The 25460-nt window shown below is 39.1% G+C and overlaps 1 protein-coding gene across 4 annotated transcripts in view; it reads right to left on the bottom strand.

The window, feature by feature from the left end:
- The window catches only part of Vps13 (vacuolar protein sorting 13C), a 1645987-nt gene that overhangs the window by 136009 nt on the left and 1484518 nt on the right, over positions 1–25460 (bottom strand). For all 4 annotated transcript variants that reach the window (XM_090373229.1, XM_090373247.1, XM_090373239.1 and 1 more), the window contains 2 exons: positions 12790–12859; positions 7029–7134 (listed from right to left, as the gene is read on the bottom strand). In XM_090373229.1, coding sequence (XP_090229355.1) covers positions 7029–7134; positions 12790–12859 — 176 coding nt within the window. The remainder of the gene's footprint in view (positions 1–7028; positions 7135–12789; positions 12860–25460) is intronic.

Genomic DNA, 25460 nt, shown 5'->3' with positions numbered 1-25460 from the left:
ATGTTATTAGTGGAGTCCCTGAGGGTTCAGTGTTGGGTCCATTATTGTTTTCTGTATTTATAAATGATATTGATGATGGTATATCAAGCTTAATGTCCGAGTTTGCAGAAAATACAAAAGTTCGCAGGGTTGTCAAAGGCACTACTGACACTATGCTGCTGCAAGAGGATTGGACAGGTTGAGCAGATGGGCTGAGAGGTGGCAAATGAAGTTTAACATTGACAAATGTAAAGTACTACATATTGGAAACAGCAACCGCAGAGCAACGTATTAACTCTGTGGTACTACACTGACATTGGTAGAGAATGTAAAGGACCCAGGGGTAATTGTGCAGGTAGATATGAAGTTCTCTGAGCAGTGCAGACGGGCTGCAAGAGTAGCTCATGGTGTATTGTCAATGTTATACAGGAATTTTTCTAGCAGGGATAAGGAGGTGATTATTCCCTTGTATAAGGCAATGGTCAGGCCACACTTTGAGTGCTGTATACAGGTCTGGAGGCCTCATTTCAAGAAGGATGTAGAGCTGCTGGAACGAGTGCAGAGAAGGGCAACAAGATTAGTGAATGGAACAAAGGGTTGCTCTTTCTTTTTTTTTTTTTTTTTTGGTTTGGTAGTTGTTGGCGCATCGGCTTCTGTGGCCATAGTGCACCTCCCAAGGTTTTTGCAGTACTTTGATCCAAGCCCGAGGCGGGAATCGAACCCGCGACCTTTGGGTTGCCCGGCAGGCACTTTACCCACCTGGCTAGCCCGGTCGGCGGTTGCTCTTACGAAGAAAGGCTTAAGTTTTGCAACTTACAGTGTCTGGAGACTAGGCACCAGCAAGGTGATCTGATAGAGGTGTATAAAGCCTTGAATGGTTTGAGCATGCTCAGTGCTGATGGGATTCTTCCTCTTGCTCAGAGTAATCACCTGAGAGGGCATAAATTCAAATTGAGGAAAGACAGATGTAGGATAGATGTACGGAAATTTGCCTTTACCCAGCGTGTAGTTGGTTGGTGGAACAGACTTCCATCCCTTGTCACGGAAGTTGATAGTCTAAATAAATTTAAAGCTCAGCTGGACAGGTATTTCGAATGAACATAGGGGTGAAGTGGAAGTGGTTTTTTTTTTTTTTTTTGGCTGATGCTGCATAAGCTTGCTTTCTTGCATCATATGCCTCTGCTAATGCTAATGTGCAGATGGTCATGTAAAATGACCATCTGTAATATAACTAATTCCCACTGCATTTGTAGTGAAATGAATTGTCACTCAACACAAGCTGCTCAACCTTTGCAACTGTGTCACTGTCTGTGGATGTTGATGGCCTTCCTTCTCTTGGCTCGTCAAAGACACTTGTATGACTGTAATGGAACTCCCGTTTTCACTTTTTTTACAGTTTCATAGGATGAAAAATTCTGCCCGTACACAGCTTTCACTTCTTCATCAATTTTCTGGGCTTTGTTGCCCTGCAAATGCAGGAGCTTGATCACTGCTTGATACTCTACTTTGTCAACCATAGCATTCTTCCTCAGATTTTGGGATCCACCCTCTAGCATATGATACCCTATGGGAATGAAATTTCACATGTTAATTACTGAATATGTAGACAACTTATATTAAAAATGACATCTTCCTACTGGTGTTTATTCTAGGTCTGAGTACAAACTTTTTGATACTCCCCTCGTATATAATAGTATAATCTGGAGAAATTCCTGTGTATAATTGCATGACCTATTTGGATCGCTTTTTTGCACTACAAGAGAACTTCATATCTTACTGCACATTTACTACCAGTCTTTTTCATTTTCCACTACCCTGAGTGTGACAGTACACATTTAGTATTTTAATCTGGGATAACTGCTACTCATGTGCAGAAGCTTACATTTGTCAATTTTAAATTTAAATTGTTACTTCTCAGTGCACCTCCTAATTTTCTAGATCATTATTGACCCTGATTATTGTCATTAACCACCTGACAACCTTCATATCATCTGCAAACTTGAACATTATGTGTGAAATGCCTTCATCAATATCATTAATAAATACAGGAAAGAGAAACGAATCTAGTACTGAACCCTGGGGAATTTCCACTAAAAACACTTCCAAGAACAGCATTGCCCACTGAAAAAAATTCTGTCTTCTCCCAATCAACCATCCCTTTATCTACAGCAGTAACTTGTCCTTAATACCACACTGCTTCAATTTGTACAAGTCTTTTATGTGCAACAATATCAAAAGCTATCCTGGCTGCTTTTCTTTGTATTATTTGTCATAGATGTATCAAAATGTGCCTTAGCTTGCCTAAGACGCATTTTGAGACATCTTCTTTCATATTTTGAGACACCTTTGACTTAACTGCAGACTCTACTGTTGGATTTTATATTGAATGATAATTTATATGTATCTTATGCATTTTTATTCTCTGCCACAAGTCTCATCAGTTCACTTGAAATCCATTTATGTGTATGCTGTGAACAGTCTCTCTTAATTGGCATAAAAAGCCCAGCAGCTTCTATAATTACTTTCTTGAATGCTTCCCATATAGAATTTGCTGTTGGTAACATCATCAGTTGGTCCCACTGCACGGAATTTAAAAACTGTCTCAGACCACTGTAGTCCTCTTTATAAAAGCCCTTCCCTTTGCTCCTGACAGTAGTTTCATCTTTAAGTAGATTCCACAATGATACACTGTGATCACTGCCACCTAGTGGGTCTTTTATATACAGACTCTGAATGCAGGATGAGTTGCTGCTTGCAATCAGATCAAGATTACTGCATTCTATCATTGCCTCTCTATATTCTGGTGTGAAAACAGTCATCCAATAAATTCACAAAAGTTTTGCTACTGGGGGAATGAACAAGACACAAGTTCCATCTGGAAAGTTAAAATTTGCCATTATAAGTCAATCTGATTTACTAGCCCACTCGCCTCTGTAGCCAGGTGGGCAGGAGCAGCAGTCCATTCCATAGCACACACTTCTTGATTAGACTGGGGTTCAAGCCCGTGACCACCAAATACGGAGGATGCAGAAAGGTCAGGGAATAACCACCGCATATGCCCGGAGTAACATGGCCTTAGTTGCTAATGCTCCTAAAAACCAAATAACAACAACAACTAGCCCACTATGTCTGTACAAGTTGTCCATTTTACTCATCATTGTCATTATCCCTAAAACACACTCCAACTCTCATTTTTGTTTTCCTAGAGCTTCTGTCACACCAAACTGACTCAACATTTCACATGCCAACCATGTCAAGTGGACACACTGCTTTATATTTTATGTATTTCTAAACTAAAAGCATAACTCCACCTTCTCCTGTCTGTCCTTTCTGTACATGTACTCCCCATATTCAAATTCCCCATATTCAAACTCCCCATATAGGGATATCAGAGATGTGTCGCTCAGACACATCTCTGATATCCCTATAATGCCTGCATTTGATGGCTTGACCAGTACTTCAAATTCAAAAAATTTATTTATTATACTCATAGCAATCCTACACAGCCCATATGTTTGCATGTTATATGAGGTTTGTTTGCTGTATAAGAAAACCTTGAAATCTGCAACGCTTTGCTTTCTAGTGCAACAATCACTTGCACTTCTGCCTGCAGCTGCTATTCTGCAAGTTGATTAGATTGAGGTGTTTAAGGCTTTCAATAGATCAAACAAGCTCAGTGCTAATGATTCTCATCAGCTTGCTCAATCTATTGGTTACACTCATGAGGTGGACATAAAATCAAACTGAAGAAGGATGGTTCAAGATAGATATGCAAAACTTCGCTTCCAGCAAGTGGTTGGCTGATTGCTGAAAGAAATTTCCATCTTTGTTCTGAAAGTGAGTAATCTGATTAAAATCAAGAAAGAACTAGACAAGCTATTGAAGGGGATGGATAAGTGATGTGGGATTTTTTTTTTTTTATTTTGGCTGATTCTGTATAAGCTTGCTTTCTTGTATTATTTGCCACAACTAATACTAATACTAGTGTGTGCATGCTCAAGCTAGCAGGTTTTTTGTCCACCTAACACTAATTGAATAGCATCAGCACATATTCTCACCCCTTCCTTCTATCCATTTAAGTGTATTCCATCCATGTTTGTTTGTTTATATGCTTTATGGTGCAAGGGCAAAAAGGCCATAATGTGCCTAACTACGGTAATGTTAAATATATAGTTTTATCCATATAAATGTCATTGAAGTTTACACTTCATTGTATAGTTTTATCTGTTTTTACCGTGTGTGGCGTATCTGCTAGGTCAGCAATACTGAAAGAAGTATTTGTCGTGGAAAATCAGGTAAACATAGCTTGTTTATCACTATTGTATTCAGGAAAATCAATGAGTACATGTTGGGCAGTGAGCTGGGTTTTGCAGTTTGTGCACTGTGGTGAATTAGTGCTTGCAAGCAGATAAAGTTGTGTTAGGTTTGTGTGGCCTATTCGTAGTTGGGCTAGTATGACTACATATTTGTTCTCACATAAACTGGATTTCCACGGTTTGAGACCTTTCTTTATACAGATAGCATGTTACCAACTTGACTTTGCCAGATGTGTTGCCATTGTTCAAGACATCTTTCATTATAATTAATTTGTAATCTGCGACCAGTGCACTAAAAGATTGATCTGTAGGATCTGAAGCAGTTTTGGTATCTAGGTCAGAATGTGTTCATTTCCAGCAATTCTAATGTGACCAGGGATCCAAAAAAAGAGACCTTGCTGTTTGTTCTAATTTAACTTGGTCATGGTATTCCAAATCTGTATGATTAAGGGGTTATCATGATTTTTATTCTGTTGGATAGCACTAATGGAATCTGTATAAATAACACTGTGCAATATGTTTGTTGAGAATGTGAAATTTAAGGCTGTGTGGATAGCACAGAGTTCTACAGCATACCTGCTACATTCAATAGAGAGTTTATTGGCTATGGTAATGTTGGGAAATAATGCTGCTGCACCAACATGAATGTCAGTTTTAGATCTGTCCATATAAATTGGCATTTACTGGGCATGCTGGGCTCTCAACATGGGTGAATTTGCAGTATGTTCTGCTGGAATAAGGTGTTTTCCTCACACTTTTAATGAAAGGTTGCACAGTGGTATGTGATACATCTAAGGTGGTACTGTACGAAAGGCAATAGGCTGTATCTTACCAAGGTCAAGTTGCTAGTCAGTGAGCAATTCCATCCATGTAAAAAAAATTTCTCCTCTTAACATTTACATCTGCACAACTGTAGTAGTGGCATGTGATGCAAGAAAGCAACTGTATCAGCTTATGCAGCATCAGCCAAAAAAAAAAATAAATAAATAAAATAAAATAAAAAAAAAAATCACACCATTCCCTCCATATGCCTGTCCAGTTCCTCCTTAAATTTATTTAACCTGTCAACTTCCACAACAACGATGGAAGTTTGTCCCAGCAATTAACCACCCACTGGCTAAAGGCAAATTTCCACACATCTATTCTACATCTGTCTTTTCTTAATTTGAATTTATGTCCCCTTAGGTTCGTAATCTGAACAAGTTGAAGGATCTCATCAGAATTCAGCGTGCTCAACCCATTCAAGGCCTTATATACCTCAATCAGATCACCGCGCAGGCGCCTAGTCTCCAGCCACTGAAATTTGCAGAACTTAAGCCTCTCTTGGTAAGAGGATCCCTTCATTCCCCTCACCAATCTTGTTGCCCTTCTCTGTACACGCTCAAGTAAATCTACATCCTTCCTAAAATGAGGCCTCCAGACCTGTACACAGTACTCAAGGCGTGGCCTGACCATTGCCTTATACAGAGGGACAATCACCTCCTTCTCCCTGCTAGCAAAATTCCTATATATCATTGACAAAACCCCATGACCTGCCCTGGCACAACCTGTCTGCATTGCTTAGAAAACTTCATATCTGACTGCACAATTACTCCCAGGTCTTTTTCATTTTCTACCACCTTAAGTGTAGTACCACACAGTTGGTATTTCTCTGGGGTTACTTCTACCCATATGCAGTACTTTGCATTTGTCCAGGTTAAACTTCAGTTGCCACTTCTTAGCCCATCTGCCCAAATTATCTAGATCCTGTTGCAGTAGCAGACTGCCATTTACAACCCTGCCAACCTTTGTATCATCCGCAAACTTCAACATTAAGTCTGATATACCTTCATCTATATCATTGATAAATATACAAAACAACAGTGGACCTAACACCGAACCCTGTGGGACTCCACTAATAACATTAGTCCAAGAAGAGCAGCAGCCATTGATTACCACCCTCTGTCTTCTCCCACTTAACCATCCTTTTATCCATTGTAGCAACTTACCCTTAATACCATTCTGCTCCAATTTACAATAGTCTTCCATGTGCAACATTGTCAAAAGCTTTCATGAAATCCAAATATATGATATCAAAATTATTTTTTGCATCCAGTTCCTTTGTAACCACATCATAATATCCTATAAAATTTGTCAGACAAGACTTTCCCTTAACAAACCCATGCTGTGTCTGAATTATTGCTGCAGTCTTGTCTAGATAAACTGTGTGTTCATTTGCTAATTTACATATGTAAGATGAAATAACCTGAATGCTGATGGCATCATTCCTCTTGCTCAGGCTACACACATGGCGAGCATAAAATTAAAATTGAGGAAATGGCTGCTAGATACTGCGGAAGTTTGCCTTCAGCCAGTGGGTAGCTGATTTTTGGAAAAGGCTTCCATCTGGTGACGTAAAAGTGGGTACTGTGAATAAATTTAGGGATGATCCACAAACTGTCAGCAAGGATTGACAGGTGATGTGGGAAGTGTTTTTATATTTTGGCTGATGCTGTATAAACTTGGTTTCTTGCATCATTTTCCACTATTAATACTAACTCAGAATAACTCATGCGGAAAATTATTCTCCACACAAGAACCACCCTGATATTGAGGAAGCATAAAAAAATTCCTCCCGTCTCTGCTGGAAGAGAGCATGTATATACAGCATCAGCAAAAAAATATATAATTTTTTATAACAGAAAATTATATTAATCAAACAAACATTAATAAAAATAAATAGGCTAGACTTACGTGTATAACTTCCTTTGGTTCTTCAGCAGCAAAAAATGAAATCAATGAGTTCAAAAAACTCTGGTCAACTTTAATATGAAATTCTTGAATCAGCATTTTCAAGTATCTGGAAAATTTTAAAAAGTACTGTGAAAAAGACTTTATTCTAATATAATGTTAATAAATTAGCATTAGTGATTAGTAGCAAATGATGCAGGGAAACAGATTTAAAGAGTATCAGAAAAAAAAAAAAAAACTTACCTGTCTCATCTTTCCATTCCATCTATTAGTAGTAGTAGTAATAGTAGTAGTAGTAGTAGTAGTGGCATGTGATGCAAGAAAGCAAATGTATGAGCTTATGCAGCATCAGCCAAAAAAAAAAAAAAAAAAAAAAATCACACCATTCCCTCCAAATGCCTGTCCAGTTTCTCCTTAAATTTATTCAACCTATCAACTTCCACAACGACAGATGGAAGTTTGTTCCAGCAATTAACCACCCGCTGGCTAAAGGCAAATTTCTGCACATCTATTCTACATCTGTCTTTTCTTAATTTGAATTTATGCCCCCTTAGGTTCGTAATCTAAACAAGTGGAAGGATCCCATCAGAATTCAGCGTGCTCATTCCATTCAAGGCCTTATATACCTCAATCAGATCACCGCACAGGTGCCTAGTCTCCAGCCACTGCAATTTGCAGAACTTAAGCCTCTCTTGGTAAGAGGATCCCTTCATTCCCCTCACCAATCTTGTTGCCCTTCTCTGTACCCGCTCAAGTAAATCTACATCCTTCCTAAAATGAGGTCTCCAGACCTGTACGCAGTACTCAAGGCGTGGCCTGACCATTGCCTTATACAGAGGGATAATCACCTCCTTTTCCCTGCTAGCAAAATTCCTATATATCATTGACAAAACCCCATGACCTGGCAGCCTGTCTACATTGCTCAGAGAACTTCATATCTGACTGCACAATTACTCCCAGGTCTTTTTCATTTTCTACCACCTTAAGTGTAGTACCACACAGTTGGTACGTTTCTCTGGGGTTACTTCTACCCATATGCAGTACTTTGCATTTGTCAAGGTTAAACTTCAGTTGCCACTTCTTAGCCCATCTGCCCAAATTATCTAGATCCTGTTGCAGTAGCACACTGCCATTACTGTCATTAACAACCCTGTCAACCTTTGTATCATCTGCAAACTTCGACATTAAGCCTGATATACCTTCATCAATATCATTGATAAATATACAAAACAACAGTGGACCTAACACCAAACCCTGTGGGACTCCACTAATAACATTAGTCCAAGAAGAGCAGCACCCATTGATTACCACCCTCTGTCTTCTCGCACTTAACCAACCTTTTATCCATTGTAGCAACTTACCCTTAATACCATTCTGCTCCAATTTGTACAATAGTCTTCCATGCGCAACAGTGTCAAAAGCTTTCCTGAAATCCAAATATATGATATCAAAATTATTTTTTGCATCCAGTTCCTTCGTAACCACATCATAATATCCTATCAAATTTGTCAGACAAGACTTTCCCTTAACAAACCCATGCTGTGTCTGAATTATTGCTGCAGTCTTGTCTAGATGATCCTGCAGTGCATCTTTAACTGCAGTGCATTCTTCTTAAATTTATTCAAAATACCCACTTCCAAAATACTAGATGCAAGTCTGTTACAACAATCAATCACTCTCTTGCTGAAAGAAAATTTTTGAACATCTATCCTACAAACATCCCTTTTCAATTTAAGTTTATGTCCCACTATGTGTATTATCCAAGAAAGAGTAAGGATGCCATCACCAATTGCCTTACTCAATCCATTTAAAGCCTTAAACACTTCAATCAGGTCTCCTTGCAGGTGCCTAGTTTCCAAGTGGTGCAATTTGCAAAACTGAAACTGAAGCTTTTGCAAATGGCACCTTGAATAATCTTGTTCTACTCCTCACTCAGTCCAACAGATTCATATCTTTCGTGAAATGATGTACCCCAGACCCATGTACAGCACTCAAGATGTAGCCTAACCACTGTTTTAAACAACAAGATAATCACCTCCTTGTCCCTGCTGGAAAAATTCCTGTATACCATTGACAGAAACTCATGAGCTGTCTCAGCAGCCTGTCTGCACTACACAGAGAACTTCATGTTGGACTTTACAATTACCCCATGTCTCTTTTGTTCTCGATCACCTTCAGTGTGGCACCACCCAATTGTTATGTTATTGTGGGATTACTGCTGTCCATACATATTACTTGCATTAACATTATTAACTGTTCATAGTATATATGTCATATGATCAAAAGTGCAAATACAAGTGCCACAAATAAGGAAGACACTTCCAGTAGTTTTTTTTTAATCATATATTGTGCTACTACTTTATAATATATTATTTTTTCATGTGAATTTGTTTCGACTTGGTCAACTTTTAATGTAATCAAATGTGATTAATATGTTACCACTTTCTCTCTAATTATGTAGCTTTAATTAGTTTCAAGTGAATGATATCCAGAGTTAGAGGTACATTAACATTCATGCTTATTTTTTTTTTCTTGTTTAAATTGCTTAAATTTAGCAACCTTTTGCTAAAATTTAGCAACAATTTAGAACCTTTGCTTAAATTTAGCAAAGGTTCTGATACAGTTCCACATGAAAGACTGCTGTACAAAACTGAGACGATGTGACATTAGGAGACAGTTACTGCTATAGATAAAGAAATGGCAGAAGGCACAGAGCAGTTAGTAATGGGCACTGCTCTTCTTGGACCAGTGTTATTAGGGAAGTCCCTCTCAGTCCAGTGCTGGGCCCCTTATTGTTTTCAAACTTTATTAGCAATATTGAGGAAGGCATATCGTTTAATGCTAAAGTTTGCCAAAGGTGATATGATATGAAGGTCAACAGGATGGTTAATGACAGAAATCAATGTATGATGCTGCAACAAGACCTAGACAAATAAGCCAGATAAGCTGTTCTTGTAGCAATTGAGGTTTAACATAAAAAAAAAAAAAAAAAGGAAGGTATATGGGAAGCATTAATCCAGAATATATACCAGTTGGGTGGTACCATTCTTGAGACAGTTTAGAACGAAAAATAGATACAGTAATTATAGAGTCCAACATGAAGTTCTCAGAAGCAGTATAGACAGGCTGATACCTCATGGGGGTTCTGTAAATGATATAGAGCTGAGGTGTCAAACTGGCAGCCCGCAACACGGGTTTTTTTGAAGTCTGCGCCGCCTCCATGGAAAATAATGACATTTCTAAAATGCGTTTCTACCACTTTCTAAGCTTTTTGTGATTGTGCAATTTACAGAATTTTCACATTGACAGTTAGTTTTACTGCGGCTTTCGTACTGTTTGAGTTGGTTACATAGTAATGCGAATTAGCTAATATTTGTGCTGTGACTCTTATATACACATGATTCTGACATAATGTTACTCTGAGGGTGCTCTGACTTACTTTTTCTATGTGTTAACAGTTGAAAAATCAGAGTCAAAGTTATACCTTTTCAAAATATTGTAACAGAATAGAAAAAAAATAAAGATGAATTTGATAGGCACTTTAATGATTTGAAGGAGCACCAAGAAGATTTTTCTCTTTTCGCAAGTCCTTTTTCTTTTAATGCGAGAGTCCCATTTCCATACAAATGGAACTAATTGATCTGAGAATGACTCAATTTTAAAAGAGAAATACCAAGAAGTTGGGATCCCAAAAATCTACTCATATTTAGGGCAAAAATACCCAGAGATAAGATAGTTTGCTGCACAAATTCTATGTTACTTTGGGAGCACATATTTATGTGAACAACTGTTTTCGTATATGAAAGCTAACAAAACAGCCCACAGATCAAGGCTAACCAACGCCAATCTTTCCATAATGAAGGTTGTCTTTTCTTAATTTTTGACTCCAAATCTCACGAAGCTGGTTGCAAGCAAATGGAGTCAAGTGTCTGGCAAAAAGGCCTAGATTACCTAATTTCATGTATATTCCCTTGATGAAATACTGTATTATCTGGAATAAACTTGCTTTTCATTATTCATTCTGTTGTTTATTCAGACGTTTATTTCCTTTCAATTAATTATTAGGGCATTCTCGGCTGTGAGTATCAAAGCAACAAGCAACAACTGAGCAATTAAAAAGCATCTTTAGGCTTACCAATGGATAGGTTTGTAGGTTGTGTGCGGCCCGCGTGAGGACACTAATACAGGAAATGGCCTGTGGCCAAAATGAGTTTGACACCCCTGATATAGAGGAATTTTGACAGAAAGGACAGGGAAGTGATCATGCTGTTGTATAAGGTAATGATTAGGCTACATCTTGAGTACTGCATACAGATCTGGAAATTTTATTTTAAGAAGGACGTGGATATACTGGAATGGATACAGAGAAGAGCAACAAGATTATTTAGGGACACAAAAGGGTATGTTACAAAAAAAAGACTACAAAAAAAAAAAAAAAAAGACTTCAACTCTGCTAATTGCTGCATCTGGAAACCAGGCACCTGCGAGGAGACCTGAGTGAAGTGTTTAGGCCTTAAATGGATTGAGTAAATTAAATGTTGATGGAATCCTAACTCTTTCTTGGACAATATTCTTAAGGTGACATAAATTTAAATTGAAAAGTAACGGTTGCATGACAGACATGCAACTATTTGCTTTCAGCCAGAGTGGTTTACTGTTTGAATAAACTTTTATCCAGTACAGGTTTGAGGCAAGGAGGCTTTCTGTTGCCACTGCTGTTCATAGTTGTCATGAATGAAGTGTAATGTAGAGGGGTGGAACAACTTGGACAGGACCAGATGAAAGTCATGCTCTTTGCAGATGACTCTGCATATGGGGAGAGAGCAGGGAAGAAGTGCAATGGCAAGTTGATATATGGGCTAGTATGGCCAATGAATTTGGACTGGTTTTTAGTCAGGAGAACAGTAAAGTAATGGTTCGAAAGAGGAGTAGCAAGCCTGGTGGATACATTACAATGGTAGAGAAAGAGCTAAAAATGGTTAACTTCAAGTATCTAGGAAGCACCATTACAAAGACTGGAGTGATAGATGAAGAAATAAGTAGGATACAAGTGTGCAGGAATTTCTATATGCAGACAAGAGATCTCATCTGGAACAGGGACATACCACTGAAGTATAAGAAGGCTATATATCAGGCCTATTACGTACTAATTCTGATGTATGCATCTGAAACTTGGACTATGAGGAAAAAGGATGAAAGCAGAATTCAGGGGGTTGAAACAACAATTGTGAGGAGAATAGCCGGAAAGTCAAGATGCAACAAAATCAGGAATGATGTGGTTAGGGAGAGAATTCAGGTTGAAAAACTCCAGAATAGGATTGAAAGGTCCCATTTGAAATGGTTTGGACATGTCAAGAGGATGAATGAGAGGCGTTTGCCAAGAAGAATGTTTGATTTACAATTAAGGGACAAAACACCAAGAATGAGGTGGCAGGACATGATAAACACATATGCCATTAAGAGAGGAGAAAACTGGAGTGAAATCAACAACGGAGAGAAGTACACGGACAGGGCACGGTGGCGAGGCTTCATACATTGACCTGTGGAATAGTGGAACGATGACAGATGATGAATATTAAATAACATTAACTGTGGAACTAATTTAAAACTACATTAATAAGTAGTTTAATTACTACTTTAATATTACTTATAAATATTATTAATATTATATTACTCAATTAATATTTTAATTTGTAGAAGCATATTTAGAAAGTACTCAGAAATAAGAATATTTTATAGGATTTTATACATTTGAGATACTTACTTAATTTGTTGTACAGAGCTGTGTTCAGCTATCCTTTTCATCAAACTAACTTCAGTAAAGGGTTTTTGGACTGGAGAAGTATGGAAGGAAATGATGGAAAAAAAGCACATTACTTTAATTACATTGTTGTTTTTTTTTTTTTTTTTGCAATAATCTCATATTAATCCAATATTCATTTTTAAAAACAAACAGCAAAAGAATGATTTAATTTTGAACTGTGGTAACTACAAATAATATTACCAAAACTCAGAGAGTCAGTAAATCAGAGAGTCTTATAATGGGGGATTTTAATTTCCCAGATATTGACTGGAATTTGGGGGCTGGTCACTCACACAGTAGCAAGGCTTTTGTGGATTTATTGGATGATTGCTTTCTACATCAGCATGTTCAGGAGGCAACTAGAGGGAGTAATACTCTTGATTTGATTATCAGTAGTGATTCTTCATGCATTAAGAATCTGCAGATAAATGAACCACTTGGTGGCAGTGACCACAGTGTGCTGAAGTGGGAGTTACTCAAAGAGGTAACTACCATTAGGGGTAAAGGGAAGGGGTATTGCTTTCGTAAAGGCGACTACAATGGACTGAGACAGTATTTAAATTCTATACAGTGGGATCAACTGATGATATTGCCAAAAGCAAATTCAAAATGGGAAGCATTCAAAGAACTTATCTTGGAAGCTACTAGGCTTTACATACCAACTAAGAAATATTGTTCAAGGTTTCGGCCTAAATGGATGTCAGATGAACTGATGAGGCATATGGCAGAAAAGAAAAATGCATGGGATACATACAAATTAACACGTGACACAGACGCCTATGATAGATACAAGTTGATCTGTAACCAAGTTACAAAGGAGGTTAGGCAGGCGAAGGCAGATTACGAGAGATCCTTGGCAAGGGATGCGAAGAAAAACAGCAAAGAGTTCTTTACTTATGTAAACTCTAGAAGGAAGGGGATGAATCAGATTGGTCCACTTGAGATCGATGGGTCAACTGTTGATGACCCTGCTCAGGTAGCTAACAAACTAAATGAATATTTTGCATCAACATTCACACATGAGGAGTTATTCAGCGAGGGGAATGCCAGAGGTGTATTCAACTCTAGCAGTAAGCTAGAGAATCTTGTAATAACTGAGAGCAAAGTGGAGGAGAAATTGTTGAAGATAAACACAAGAAAGGCACCTGGGTTGGATGGGATCTATCCAGTTATATTAAAGGAGGCAGCAAAGGAAGTAAGCAAACCCTTAGCCATAATTATGAGAGCTTCCTTGGACTCAGGGGAGGTACCCATGGACTGGAGATGTGCAAATGTGACCCCAATTCACAAAGGGGGATTGGCTGACCGGGCTAGCCGAGTGGGTCAAGTACCTGCCCGGCAACCCAAAGGTCGCGGGTTCGATTCCCGCCTCGGGCTTGGATCAAAGTACTGCAAAAACCTTGGGAGGTGCAATATGGCCACAGAAGCCGATGCGCCAAAAACTACCAAATAAAAAAAAAACAAAAAAAAAACAAAGGGGGATCAAAGGCTGACACAAGTAATTATAGACCTGTGAGTTTAACTTCTGTTCCTGGAAAATTAATGGAGGCACTGGTTAAAGAAGCACTGCAGGATCATCTAGACAAGACTTCAGTTATAGCTAGGACACAGCATGGTTTTGTTAAGGGTAAGTCTTGCCTGACCAATTTGATTGGATACTATGATGCAGTCACAAAAGAACTGTATGCAGGGAATAACTTTGATATTATATACTTGGATCTTAGAAAGGCTTTTGATACTGTTGCACATGGAAGACTGCTGCACAAATTGGAGCAGTGTGGCATTGGAGGCAAATTGCTGCTATGGATAAAGGGGTGGTTGAGGGGGAGAAGACAGAGAGTGGTAATCAATGGACACTGCTCATCGTGGACTAATGTTATTAGTGGAGTCCCTCAGGGTTCAGTATTGGGTCCTTTATTGTTTTCTGTATTTATAAATGATATTGATGATGGTATATCAGGATTAATGTCCAAGTTTGCAGACGATACGAAGGTTGGCAGGGTTGTCAAGGACACTACTGACACTATGCTGCTGCAACAGGATTTGGAAAGGTTGAGCAGATGGGCTTCGAGGTGGCAAATGAAGTTTAACATTGACAAATGTAAAGTACTACATATGGGAAACAGCAACCCCAGAGCAACGTATCAACTCTGTGGTACTACACTGACAGTGGTAGAGAATGAAAGGGACCTGGGGGTGGTTGTGCAGGCAGATATGAAGTTCTCTGAGCAGTGCAGACGGGCTGCAAGAGTAGCTCATGGTGTATTGTCAATGATATATAGGAATTTTTCTAGCAGGGATAAGGAGGTGATTATTCCCTTGTATAAGGCAATGGTCAGGCCACACCTAGAGTACTGTATACAGGCCTGGAGGCCTCATTTCAAGAAGGATGTAGAGCTGCTGGAACGAGTACAGAGAAGGGCAACTAGATTGGTGAATGGGACAAAGGGGTGCTCTTACGAAGAAAGGCTTAAGTTTTGCGAATTACAGTGTCAGGAAACTAGGCACCAGCGAGGTGATCTGATAGAGGTGTACAAAGCCTTGAATGGTTTGAGCATGCTCAATGCTGATGGGATTCTTCCTCTTGCTCAGAATAATCACCTGAGAGGGCATAAATTCAAATTGAGGAAAGACAGATGTAGGATAGATGTGCGGAAATTTGCCTTTAGCCAGCGGGTGGTTGGTAGGTGGAACAGACTTCCATCCCTTGTCGTGGAAGTTGATAGCCTAAATAAGTTTAAGGCTCAGCTGGACAGGTATTTCGAACAAACAGAGGGGTGAAGTGGAAGTGGTTATTTTTATTTATTTATGTTACTTTTTTTTTTTGGCTGATGCTGCATAAGCTTGCTTTCTTGCATCAAATGCCTCTACTAATGCTAATGCTAATGCTAAAACCTAAAGTCTTTAAAAGCAGTAGTATATACTATACTGCCAAAAACAACAGACACCCAATGTCTGAAAGAACCTTTTATTAATACAACATTTAGTAATGTGTTTTCTCACCTTTGCCTTAACTGTACTCTGTGTCCTCCTCATAGGCAGGTTCAAAATGAATTCATGATAACAGTAAAGTGGTATTTTGGTCCATTCTTCTTTCAAACAGCAGCTAATTCGATTGTAAGCAGAATGACTTGGCCTACGCCTGACATTCCAGTTCATATTAAAGGTGTTCAAATGGGGTTGGGGCTCAGAGAAGGTCAAATGAAGCATTTGTACACATGTGTCTTCAATCAAAGGATGTGAAACTTTGGTTTTAAGATATTACATTCTACACCCCTTCACTACAGGCTGTGAAGTACTGTATTATCATGCTAAAGAAATAGCCCATCCCATATTGTTGCCACTGCAGGAGGAGAGGAATTGTCCAAAATGTCCTGTGCCACATGATATTAATTGTTTTTGGAAAAATGACTAAGCATAAGCCCAAAACATGAGAAATAACCTCAGATGGCAGCACCATCTCTGCTAAACTTCTCCGAGCATCTGCCAGACAAGTTTCTAACCCATTACACTGGAATTTGCTAAACCTAATGCTTTAACTCGTCTAATCCATTTTTCTCATCTACTATTTTGCAACCAATTCATTTGTTCCTTTATCACAGTGGCCAATCATATTGGTTAAACAAGATCACCTCTTAACAAATCAGTATTGTGTTTTTGCTGTATAACTCAATTCCCATCAAGATGGTCCTGCATTAATTTTTAATAGTAATTGCAAACATGAAGGGTTTGAACCATTGAACTTTATGAGGAACATTTCAGAAGTTTTCTATATGGCAGTACCACTGTGTAACAGCTTGTAATTGCTGTTATCATTTGTAGTATGACTGCAGTTACTTTTATATGCATTTCTAATACTCCTGATATGTGAATGTTGGATATGGTTAATTTTTTGCAAATTTCAGAGGTGTCTTGGTATTTTTGATAATATAATATGTGTATACAGTTTAAATAAAAAATCAATTATAAAAAAAAATTAAGGAATACCAGCATTCCACAGAACACAAACCTGAAACTACTGATATTCTAAGTGAATATTCTACTGATACAGAGAACATGGTGTTCATAAAAGGATCTTATATGTCAAAATTGTGGTGGCATCAAAAAGTAAACAATGTTGAATTATTCCTTCTTGATAATTTTTAAGGTTATAAAATGACATACTGAGGGTGCACCTGTCAAAAGGTTAAATACCTTAATCAAGTTTCCATGCAGATGATAGTGCTGGTCAAGACATCGAAGGCATCTACATTATTGGGATATCCATCATGCAGTATGATTGATGACTTTTGAGGTTATGATGAACGTTGTGGTGAGATACAATATTCCTTACATTTCGAGAGTACAGCTCTAAAACGGTGTTTGCAGGCCGGCCACTAGTTAGTACACCAGACTGAACCTATTGGTAACTCTCTAGGAGGCTTCTGGATCAGCTAGTGTATAATCTTGCTACCTCTACTCTGCCAGATAGCGACAGGAGGGAGTCCGAGTAGTGTGTATGCGGGGAGCATTGTCGAGGCCACATTATGTCAAGGATCTGGGTATATTCTTACCACGTGTACGCCATATCCAAAAATTTCATTACTTCATACAGCATGTCACACCCACTCTTTCGTACTATTGAATACACCACGAATTGTCAAACTAATAGAGCAAGCTTATCTGCTAAAAGATCTACACCTCCCACTTCCTAATTCATTTCACAAATATACGTGGTCTCAATCCTAATCTCAACGATGTCCATTTCCACTGCAGTCTGCCAAACCCCATGTACTTTTTCAGACAGAATCTCAGTTATCAGTTGATTCAACTACTGCTCAACTCAGATGCCCAAATTATTCGCTGTATGATTCCTTTTGCCTCAAAGGTGGTACTTGTGCATCTGTCCGTTCTGATATTCCCTGTCAGAGATTTGGCAATTTGGAATCTCCTCTCTTTGATCTTCTCTGGCTTAAAATCTCTACCTCATTGTGTCAAATTCATCTGGTGTCTCTACAATTCTCCCAACTCCACTAATCACTTGGAGCTCTTTGACTTCCTCTCTTTGCAACTTGACTTTCTCCAGTCCAACTTTCTTAACAGTGAGGTAATTTTCCTTGGGGATTTTAATGTTCACAACTCCAGCTGGCTTCCGTTTTCTAGTCACAAAGACCCAGCAGGTAGAGATGCTGAGGCTTTTGCAATTACTAATGACCTAGCACAGATTGTTCATTTACATACAAGAATACCGGACAATCCTAATCATACAGCCTATACGCTTGATATTTTTCTCACAAACAACCCTTCTAAGTACACAGTCGAAGTGAGAGGTCCTTTAGGCACTTCAGATCACAACTTGGTGATTGTCTCTTCTCCAATGGAACCTTTATCTCATGGCTATTCCCAACCTCGTGTGGTTTGGCATTACAAGAATGCAAAATGGGATGACCTGCGAGATTTCTTTTCATCTTTTCCATTGTCGGATTATTGTTTCAAAACTTCTGATGTCAATGGGGGATTTTAATTTCCCAGATATTGACTGGAATTTGGGGGCTGGTCACTCACACAGTAGCAAGGCTTTTGTGGATTTATTGGATGATTGTTTTCTTCATCAGCATGTTCGGGAGGCAACTAGAGGGAGTAATACTCTTGATTTGATTATCAGTAGTGATTCTTCATGCATTCAGAATCTGCAGGTAATTGAACCACTAGGTGGCAGTGATCACAGTGTGCTGAAGTGGGATTTACTCAAAGAGGTAACTACTATTAGGGGTAAAGGGAAGGGTTATTGCTTTCGTAAAGGTGACTATGATGGACTGAGACAGTATTTAAATTCTATACAGTGGGACCAACCAATGATGTTACCAACAGCAAATTCAAAATGGGGAGCATTCAAAGAACTTATCTTGGAAGCTACTAGGCTTTACATACCAACAAAGAAATATTGTTCAAAGTTTAGGCCTATGTGGATGTCAGATGAACTAATGAGACATATGGCAGAGAAGAAAAATGCATGGGATACATACAAATTAACACGTGACACAGAATTCTATGATAGATACAAGTTGATCTGTAACCAAAGTTACAAAGGAGGTTAGGCAGGCGAAGGCAGATTACGAGAAATCTTTGGCAAGGGATGGAAAGAAAAACAGCAAAGAGTTCTTTACTTATGTAAACTCTAGAAGGAAGGGGATGAATCAGATTGGTCCACTTGATATCGATGGGTCAACTGTTGATGATCCTGCTCAGGTAGCTAACAAACTAAATGAATATTTTGCATCGACATTCACACATGAGCAGTTATTCAGCGAGGGGAATGCCAAAGGTGTATTCAACTCTGGCAGTAAGCTAGAGAATCTTGTAATAACTGAGAGTAAAGTGGAGTAGAAATTGTTGAAGATAAATACAAGAAAGGCACCTGGGGTGGACAGGATCTATCCAGTTATATTAAAAGAGGCAGCAAAGGAAGTAAGCGAACCCTTAACCATAATTATGAGAGCTTCCTTGGACTCAGGGGAAGTACCATGGACTGGAGATGTGCATATGTGACCCTAATTCACAAAGGAGGATCAAAGGGCGACACAAGTAATTATAGACCTGTTAGTTTAACTTCTGTTCCCGGAAAATTAATGGACGCACTGGTTAAAGAAGTACTGCAGGATTATCTGGACAAGACTTCAGTCATAGCTCAGACACAGCATGGTTTTGTTAAGGGGAAGTCTTGCCTGACCAATTTGATTGGATACTATGATGCAGTCACAAAAGAACTGGATGCAGGGATAAACTTTGATATTATATACTTGGATCTTAGAAAGGCTTTTGATACTGTTCCACATGGAAGACTGCTGCAAAAATTGGAGCAGTGTGGCACTGGAGGCAAATTGCTGCTATGGATAAAGGGGTCGTTGAGGGGGAGAAGACAGAGAGTGGTAATCAATGGACAGTGCACATCGTGGACTAATGTTATTAGTGGAGTCCCTCATGGTTCAGTATTGGGTCCATTATTGTTTTCTGTATTTATAAATGATATTGATTAGCATTAGCATTAGTAGAGGCATTTGATGCAAGAAAGCAAGCTTATGCAGCATCAGCCAAAAAAAAAAAAAAAAACCACTTCCACTTCACCCCTCTGTTCGTTCAAAATACCTGTCCAGCTGAGCCTTAAACTTATTTAGGCTATCAACCTCCACCACAAGGGATGGAAGTCTGTTCCACCAACCAACCACCCGCTGGCTAAAGACAAATTTCCGCACGTCTATCCTACATCTGTCTTTCCTCAATTTGAATTTATGCCCTCTCAGGTGATTATTCTGAGCTAGAGGAAGAATCCCATCAGCATTGAGCATGCTTAAACCATTCAAGGCTTTATACACCTCTATCAGATCACCTCGCTGGTGCCTAGTCTCCAGCGAGGTGATCTGATGATGGTATATCAAGCGTAATGTCCAAGTTTGCAGACGATACGAGGTTGGCAGGGTTGTCAAGGACACTACTAACACTATACTACTGCAACAGGATCTGGAAAGGTTGAGCAGATGAGCTGAGAGGTGGCAAATGAATTTTAACATTGACAAATGTAAAGTACTACATATGGGAAACAGCAACCCCAGAGCAGCGTATCAACTCTGTGGTACTGCACTAACAGTGGTAGGGAATGGAAGGGACCTGGGGGTTTTTGTGCAGGGAGATATGAAGTTCTCTGAGCAGTGCAAACAGGCTGCAACAGTAGCTCATGGTGTATTGTCGATGATATATAGGAATTTTTCTAGCAGGGATAAGGAGGTGATTATTCCCTTGTATAAGGCAATGATCAGGCCACACCTAGAGTACTGTATACAGGTCTGGAGGCCTCATTTCAAGAAGGATGTAGAGATGCTGGAACGAGTACAGAGAAGGGCACCAAGATTAGTGAATGGAACAAAGGGAGTGCTCTTATAAAGAAAGGCTTAAGTTTTGCAAATTACAGTGTCTGGGAACTAGGCACCAGCGAGGTGATCTGATAGAGGTGTATAAAGCCTTGAATAGTTTGAGCATGCTCAATGCTGATGGGATTCTTCCTCTTGCTCAGAATAATCACCTGAGAGGGCATAAATTCAAATTGAGGAAAGACAGATGTAGGATAGACGTGAGGAAATTTGCCTTTAGCCAGCGGATGGTTGGTTGGTTACTGGAATAGACTTCCATCCCTTGTCGTGGAAGTTGATAGCCTAAATAAGTTTAAGGCTCAGCTGGACAGGTATTTCGAACGAACAGAGGGGTGAAGTGAAAGTGGTTATTTTTTATTTATTTATGTATTTATTTTTTGGCTGATGCTGCATAAGCTTGCTTTCTTGCATCAAATGCCTCTACTAATGCTAATGTTTGCTCAGATCGTGTCAGCGAAATTATTCTTGCAGGAATGGAATCCTTTATCCCACACTTCACTTTAAAATCTCGTCCTTTATCTAAACCTTGGTTTCCCAATAAATGTGCTGTTCAAGAGAAGAATGTTGCATATCGTAATTGGCTTGTTTCTAATTCTTCAGTTTCATTTTCTGCCTACACCAAAGCTTGCAACAATTGTAAAGCAGTTATTAATCAGTCCAAACTAGAGTTTGAACAGGCTAACAGTAGAAAACTTGCTTCTTGCCCTAATGGTAGCCGAGCATTCTGGTCTCTTGCCAAAGCTATTGGCCACAAGTTTTGCCCATCTCTGCTCCCACCTCTGTCCAAATCAGATGGTTCTGTTGTCACTTCAGCCAAGGATAAAGCTGACCTGCTAGCATCCCATTTTTCTTCCAGCTCATGTATTAATGATCTTGGTAAACCACCTCCTACCATTCCCAACACGCTCCATTCAATGCCTCCTGTGGTCTTCTGTCAAAAGGATATCAGAAGGATTTTGATGAATCTCGATGCTAAGAAAGCTCCAGGTCCCGATGATATTTCTCCACTTGTTCTCAAAACCTGTGCTCCTGAACTTACTCCTATTCTTTGCCGCCTTTTTTCACTTTCTTATTCCAAAGGTGTTTTTCCTTCTGCTTGGAAATTTGCTCATATCCAGCCAGTTTCTAAAAAGGGTAACAAATCCCTCCCATCCAGTTATCGTCCCATTGCAATTACTTCAACTCTTTCTAAAGTAATGGAGAAATCAATTAACCGCCAACTCAAACTACCTAGAAACCTTCCGTCTGATCAACGATCGCCAGTATGGATTCCGTCAGTGTCGATCCACTGGTGATATTCTAGCTTATGTTACCCATTTATGGACTAATTCAATGGAAAGGTTCGGTGAACACAAGTTGTTGCTCTTGACATCTTAAAGGCTTTTGATCGTGTTTGGCATAAAGGTCTTCTAAACAAGCTTCCATCTTATGGTTTGCCAACTGTTTTTAGTAATTGGTTATCCAGGTTTCTCTCTGATCACTCACTGAGGGTGATGGTAGATGCCGCTCTGTCTTCTAACTTCTCCTCTAATGCCGGTGTCCCCCAAGGTTCAGTTCTTTCCTCCACTCTTTTCCTCTTATATATTAATGATCTTCCATTGACCGAAATCCTATCCATAGTTTTGCTGATGATAGCAGATTTCATTTCATTTTCCAGTTTGAGAAACCGTGCCATGTGCAATCAGCTTCAACTTCTCATCTGCTACCAATTCCTTAAATGCCAATCTCCAGGTAATTCTACAGTGACGCAAAAACAACTTAGTTGATTTCCAATCCTTCTAAAAGCCAGTCCTGTCTTATATCTCGCAAAAGGGATTCTTCTGGTCTTATGCTTATCTTTGGTGATACTCTGATCTCTAGGCAAGATGATATATCTCTTTTGGGGATTAACCTGACTTCTAATCTCTCTCTTGGCACAAGAACATTACAAATATTGCTTCCTCTGCATCTAAAAAACTTGGTTTTCTCTTTCGCTTTCGGCATTACTTTTCTTCCAAACAGCTGCTAACTCTGTATAAATCGCAAATCCGCCCTGCCATGGAATATTGTTCCCACATCTGGGGTGGTGCCCCCAAAACCTCTCTCAGGCTTCTTGATTCCATTCAGAAGAGGGCAGTTAGGTTAATTAATGATTCATCTCTATCAGAGTCTCTCCACTCGCTTTCTCATAGACGTACTGTTTCTGCTGCATGCCTCTTCTACGGGTACTTCCATGGGCACTGTTCTTCTGAATTGGCTTCTATAATTCCCGCTCTCTCTCTCTCTCTTTTTCAAAACAGTCCGAACCTTTGCCGCCACCGCCAACATCCATTTACTGTCCAACTTCAAACGCTCAGAACCAACTTTTCATCTTCCTTATTTATTCATTCAACTGCTGTTTTCTGGAATAACCTTCCTTCATACGTATTTCCTGAAAATTACAATCTACAGAAGTTCAAGTCCAATGTCAACAAATATCTTCTTTCGTCTTCTCAACCTCCAATCCAAACATGGTACGAAGTACTATAGGTTCTAATATCTCTTGTGTTTGGGGTTCACATAAAAAAAAAAAAAAAGGCTGCTGGGGTGATGGAATCTATACAGTTATTTTGAAGGAGGCAGTGAGGGAAGTAATCAAACCCTTAGCCATAATTATGAGAGCATCCTTAGATTCAGGGGAGGTTTCCATGGACTCGAGATGTAGTTTAATTACAGCTCTAGTCTGTGCAAATCTATCCACAATTCACAAAGGAGGGCACAAATAATTATAGAACTGTTAGTTTAACTTCTGTTCCAGGGAAAATAATGAAGTCACTGGTTAAAGAAGTGTGGAAGATCACCTAGTCAAGTCTGCAGTAATAGTTCAGACACAATGATATTGTATTTAAAGACTATGTGCAAAAGGCATAATTCCATATAGGTTTAAATTAACTATATAATATTGGTGTAGATAAACTATAATTAACCTATAAAATTAATCTACGTACGTAATGTAAAGGCATCATTTTAATTATATCACATATTGTGGCTAACTTCACAACGAGAGACCAGGTATTGAACTATATATATAATTTAATTTTAACTATGGTGTATCTACACAGATATTATATAGTTAATTTAAACCCATATGGAATTATGCCTTGTGTATTTAGTCTTTAAGTATCATTTGGCAACTCTCATATTGTGGAACTAACTTCACAACTGTGATGGCATGTTTGCATTACCAGAGTACCTGTCCACCCACCGATGATAGGCCAACAAGCCTCGAAATGGTGCCGTCTGGATTGTGGTAACCACTGAGAATAAGTAACAACAGTCTTCTCCATTACAGAAGTGTTACTTATCTGAAGTAGTGCAATACCTGGTATCTCGTTAAGGTAGGCACAATATGAGATATATTAAAGCGATGCCTTTACACTACATACATAGCTTAATTTTATGGGTTAACTATGATGTATCTACCTGATATTATACAGTTCAGACACAATGTGGGTTTGTTAAGGGGAGGTCTTGTCTGACCAATTTGATTTGGTCAGACGAGAACAAATTCAAAATGCAGACAAGTACTGCATTGTGGTCACAAAGGAAATGGATGCAATAAATAATTGTGATATCATACACTTGGATTTCAGGAAAGCTTTTGATACTGTTGCACATGGAAGACTACTGTACAAATTGGAGAGGTTGTAAAGGGCAAGTTGCTGCAATGGATAAAGGGATGTTTGAGTGAGAGACAGCAGAGAGTCGTAATAAATGGACTTTAGTTATAGCTCGGACACAGCATGGGTTTGTTAAGGGGAAGTCTTGTCTGACTAATTTGATTGGATACTATGATGTAGTCACAAAGGAACTGGATGCAAAGAAATAACTTTAATATCATATATTTGGATCTTAGAAAAGTCTTTGATACTGTTGCACATGGAAGACTGCTTCACAAATTGGAGCAGTGTGGCATTGGGGGCAAATTGCTGCTATGGATAAAGGGATGGTTGAGTGGGAGAAGACAGGGAGTGGTAATCAATGGACATTGCTCTTCGTGGACTAATCTTATTAGTGGAGTTCTCCGTGGTTCAGTGTTGGGTCCATTGTTGTGTTGTTTTCTGTATTTATAAATGATATTGATGATGGCTTAGTGTCCAAGTTTGCAGATGATACAAAGGTTGGCAGGGTTGTTAATGAAACTAATGACAGTACACTGCTGCAACAAGATCTAGAAAAGTTGAGCAGATGGGCTGAGAGGTGGCAAATGAAATTTAACATTGACAAGTGTAAAGTACTACATATGGGAAGCAGTAATCCCAGACTAATGTATCAACTCTGGGGTAACATGCTGACAGTGGTAGAGAATGAAAAGAACCCGGGGGTAGTTGTACAGGCAGATATGAGGTTTCCTGAGCAGTGCAGATGACCTGCAAGAGTAGCTCATGGTGTCTTGTCAATGATATACAGGAATTTTTCTAGTAGGTATAAGGAGGTGATTATCCCCTTGTATAAAGCAATGGTCAGGCCACACCTTAAGTACTCTATAGAGGTCTGGAGGCCTCATTTTAAGAAGGATGTAGAGCTGTTGGAATGAGTACAGAGAAGGGCAACAAGATTAGTGAATGGAACAAAGGGTTGCTTTTACAAAGAAAGGCTTAAGTTTTGCAAATTACAGTGTCTGGAGACTAGGCACCTGAGAGGTGATCTGATTGAGGTGTATAAAGCCTTGAATGGTTTGAGCATGTCAATGCTGATGGGATTCTTCCT

The sequence above is a fragment of the Mastigoproctus giganteus genome, chromosome 1, assembly GCF_048544385.1.
Source record: "Mastigoproctus giganteus isolate SK-2022 chromosome 1, ASM4854438v1, whole genome shotgun sequence".
Classification (NCBI taxonomy): Eukaryota; Metazoa; Arthropoda; class Arachnida; order Uropygi; family Thelyphonidae; genus Mastigoproctus; species Mastigoproctus giganteus.
Note: the sequence above shows the minus strand (reverse complement) of the source record. Positions and strands in the feature narration are given on the sequence as shown.